Here is a 3,728-nt window from a genome sequence, read left to right as displayed (position 1 = left end):
CGATTTGGGAAGAAAAGAGCAGCCGGTGAGAGAGTGCCGGTGGGAAGACACGTACCGGGATACGCATGAGCGATGACAACGACCACCGTGAACCAACATATACCAACAATAACGGACAGTGAGAGTGTGGAAGTTTAAATAGGAGCTGGTGATGATGATAAACGAGCACCATATGTGCGCGATTGAAGCCGGGAGCTTCAGAGAAAGCGGCCGAGAAAACACCTGACACGCTGAAGGGGGCTGAAGGGGGCGTGGCAGGTGGATTCCTGACAGATAAACATGTACTGTATGTATTTTTATAACATGCCTTCATCAAACAAATCGCGGCAACGCTGTTGTGTAAAAAAACCCTCCAAAAACACGTGCATGCACATTCTCATTTATTAACGCACATCATGTACATAAAGAAATTTCAAACACGTTAATATATTGCCGCCATTTTGATTTTCGTTTATCTCGATCATCGGTTATCTCGATGCTTTTTGGCGACCCCCTAGGACATCGACATAACCGGGTTCCACTGTATAACAAAATATGAGGGATTTGTAAAATGCAAACTTTTATCACTTTTTGTAAAATTGTTGTCACCTGCAAAAAAAAAAAAGAAACCCTGAAGAAAACCAGTTTTGTAAACCAGTTCACCATGCAATTTACATGCTAAATAAAACAAAACAGGTGCCAGAGAGCATTTTACATGTTTTTAACAAGTGGCAATGAAAAACTCCCTTAGATGTTATGAGGAAGAAACCTTGAGAGGAACCAGACTCAAAAGGGGAACCCATCCTCATTTGGGTGATGTGGCATGTTACAATGCCCTCACCCATGGTAAAGACCCCCTCAGATGGAGCACTTGTAGCAGGAATAGAAGGTACTTTTAGGCCAGAGTACTAAGCCTTGGAAAGTTTGCCTCATGTTGCTTCCACCACTGAAGTGGATCAGTGTCTTTGTCTTTATCTAGCGACAAGTAGGATGTCAGCTCGCTTATTTTGAGCACATGAATAAATCCAGGCTTTTTAACTGTGTATATGGGAACGATGTCTTCAGCAATGTAAAACGCCACAGCATCAGTAATACCTTTTCGATCCTTCTTCAGAGCACGCTGCCATGTTGTATTTCGTATTTCCCAAGTGTGTGTGTGTGTGTGTGTGTGTGAGGGAATTGAGGGCGTCACAGAACTACTGAAACTCTCAGTGCCAAACCAAAGTGAAATTGTAAAAATATTTTCATTTAACATCGACATAAACCACAAATTCAAATTAATCAATAAGAATCATGCGATTAATCACGCAGCTCTAACATGAAGCAATGAGGCTGTTATAAGATCAAACGAAGTCCTACCCTGTATTATTATATTTATAAAGGCTTCAAGGAGAAGTATATTTTATAAGTACATTTTACATGTGAGCACATCAATTTCAAATGTTCATTTTGTAGTTTAAAAATTAAATAGGAATATAACAACAAAAACATTATGTAACAAAATATGTAAGACAATGTTAAACAAATTGTATTTTTATTAAAATTCCTGATCACTTTTAATGGATTGGTTTAGTCTTTAAATAGACTGGAATGAGAAAAATATATACACTGATACTAATCCAGTAATTCTCCTTTAAATGTCAAGCACTGACAAGTAACCCGAAAGCAAAATAATTTCACCACCACCAGTCTCTTTTAAAAAATATATTGCATATATAAACTATATGACTTAAATTTATAAGCCAGATATAAGATTCAAAGGCAATTCCAACCTTACATCTCAGTGAATATCTCAAGACAAACAGAATTCATAAAAATCACACTGTATACATTGAAAATAAACAACAACAAAAAATACACCATATCAGGTGTTTTTAAAGTGCTTTTTGCATACAATGTCCACATAAACAGTTCTACTAAGAAAACCGTTGAAGCAGTTCTTCCGAGTCATAAGTCAATACTGGCAATGTCTCTTTACCAATCTGTCCCTTTATATTCAACTGTACAGTTTTGATCTTCCAGCGGTTGTCGTCCAGAGGATTGCGAATCAGACCAAACACTTCCTCGAAAACTCCAAGGCAATCGCTCTTTCGATGGATGGTGCCAGCAACAGCCACCAGCACCAACCCATGAGGTGTAGACAAACACTTCAGCCCTGTGTGCTCCAGGTTAGGGCAGAAGATTAACCTTTCCTCCCTGGCGAGGGCAAAAAGCCGTTGACTCACCAGGTCCGCTCCGAGGAACTCCTCGTTCTGCCGAACTTCAGTGTGAAAGCAAAGCACCATTCTGGCATCCCCCCAGAAGTGCTGAGGTCCCCAGTCCTGCACTGGCTGAGAGGCCTGCGGGTTCTGAGAGTTCAAAAGCTGGAAGAACCAGTGACAAAACTGTTTCCCTAAAGCGGTCAATTCTCCCAGGCCATCTGCATTCTGCTTTATGCACCGTGCACTGGCCACACTCACTGTGTCTTGTGATTTAGAAACCTAAAATACAAAAACAAACATGATAAATCTACAGGCAACACTGCTGGGATTTTATTTGTTTTAGTGTTAATAATTTGTGTACCTCGCCGTCAGATGACCACAATTCCAGTGTCTTCTGTACCAGCTGATGTTTGTCACTGCTGGAAGATATAATAACTCGTTCTGCAGCCAGGTACTTAAATATAACATCCCGGTGCACCTTCTTCCTTTTCAGAAGCTCTTCTGCACTCTGAGAGTAGGATATGATAGCTTCGATTGCCTCTGTTTTACACACGACAGAATGCATATGACAGATTAAAAACGACTGCAAATACCGTCAAAGTCTCAAGGTCTGTTTAGGCATCAAAATCTCTTCACTCTTACACCAGCGAAACACTTCCCCAGAGAGCTAGCTATCTGCAAGATTAGCCAGTATGCTAGCACGTTCTTTAGTCTTACCTCGGGCACTCTTTACAGAAATTAACCGGTTGGTCACTGTATCGTTCAGTGCCAACAAGTCGGCCTCTGGAAGCAGTGTCAAAAGTTTTCTACAGCCATCTAACTGTTTTTTCGACAGCACAGGCATTTTTACAGCGGCTAGATCTGCGATTCGCTCACAAACTATCTAACTTCATCTTTTGCTTTCACGTCGAGCAGTGGAGCATTTACCGCCCTCTAGCGGAGAGCATTGACCGCCCCCTAGCGGAAAGCATTGACCGTCCCCTAGCGGAGAGCATTGACCGCCCCCTAGCGGAGAGCATTGACCTTCCCCTAGCGGAGAGCAATGACCGCCCCCTAGCGGAGAGCAATGACCGCCCCCTAGCGGAGAGAATTGGCCGCCCCCTTGCTTGGTCACTACGCACTGTGTACCGTACTTCTTTGAAATCGCAAAGGCAAATGTTATTTAATTACTGAGATATTTTCATTAACCGTTTTTGTTTGTTTGTTTGTGTATGTTCAATTTAATTCCGCACTAATAAAATGCATCTAATAATGTCACTTCTGATATAAACGGGGGTTTCACAGCATTAGGGTTGAAAACATCCAGTCACGTACTGCTTTCATTTGCTTTATTTTACCTCAACAATTATATGATAAAATGACAGTCAAGGTCACCTAGAAGAGGATGTGTCTGGCTTATCTCAATGTTTCTTCCTCATTATAAAGAAGAATATATTAATTCAAAGCTTATATATCTGTTTATTTCTATTAAGCTGTTTTGGCACACTGCCCATTGTAAAAATACTGTACTTATTTGGCTGCTCCCGCTAGGGGTCGCTACAGCGGATC

General features: G+C 41.2%; 1 protein-coding gene across 1 annotated transcript; it reads right to left on the bottom strand.

Annotated features, from left to right (window-relative positions):
• Positions 1 to 1,496: 1,496 nt before the first annotated feature.
• cUnh3orf38 (chromosome Un C3orf38 homolog) lies at positions 1,497 to 3,106 on the bottom strand. Its single transcript, XM_083536461.1, has 3 exons — positions 2,898 to 3,106; positions 2,542 to 2,720; positions 1,497 to 2,459 (listed from the first exon to the last, which is right to left on the bottom strand). Exons 1-3 carry the CDS (start codon positions 3,022 to 3,024, stop codon positions 1,896 to 1,898), a joined length of 870 nt encoding a protein of 289 aa, XP_083392587.1. The 5' UTR covers positions 3,025 to 3,106; the 3' UTR covers positions 1,497 to 1,895.
• Between the last annotated feature and the right edge of the window lie 622 nt (positions 3,107 to 3,728).

Source organism: Silurus aristotelis (assembly GCF_946808225.1).
Source record: "Silurus aristotelis genome assembly, chromosome: 3".
NCBI lineage: Eukaryota > Metazoa > Chordata > Actinopteri > Siluriformes > Siluridae > Silurus > Silurus aristotelis.
Note: the sequence above shows the minus strand (reverse complement) of the source record. Positions and strands in the feature narration are given on the sequence as shown.

What these genes read in the sequence shown, in the direction of transcription:
- cUnh3orf38 (XM_083536461.1), bottom strand. Translation starts at nt 3,024, where the DNA reads ATGCCTGTGCTGTCGAAAAAACAGTTAGATGGCTGTAGAAAACTTTTG. An exon ending in TTCTGTAAAGAGTGCCCGAG is followed by an intron (nt 2,721 to 2,897) that starts GTAAGACTAAAG and finishes TGTGTAAAACAG; the next exon opens with AGGCAATCGAAGCTATCATA. An exon ending in TGTGGTCATCTGACGGCGAG is followed by an intron (nt 2,460 to 2,541) that starts GTACACAAATTA and finishes TTTGTATTTTAG; the next exon opens with GTTTCTAAATCACAAGACAC.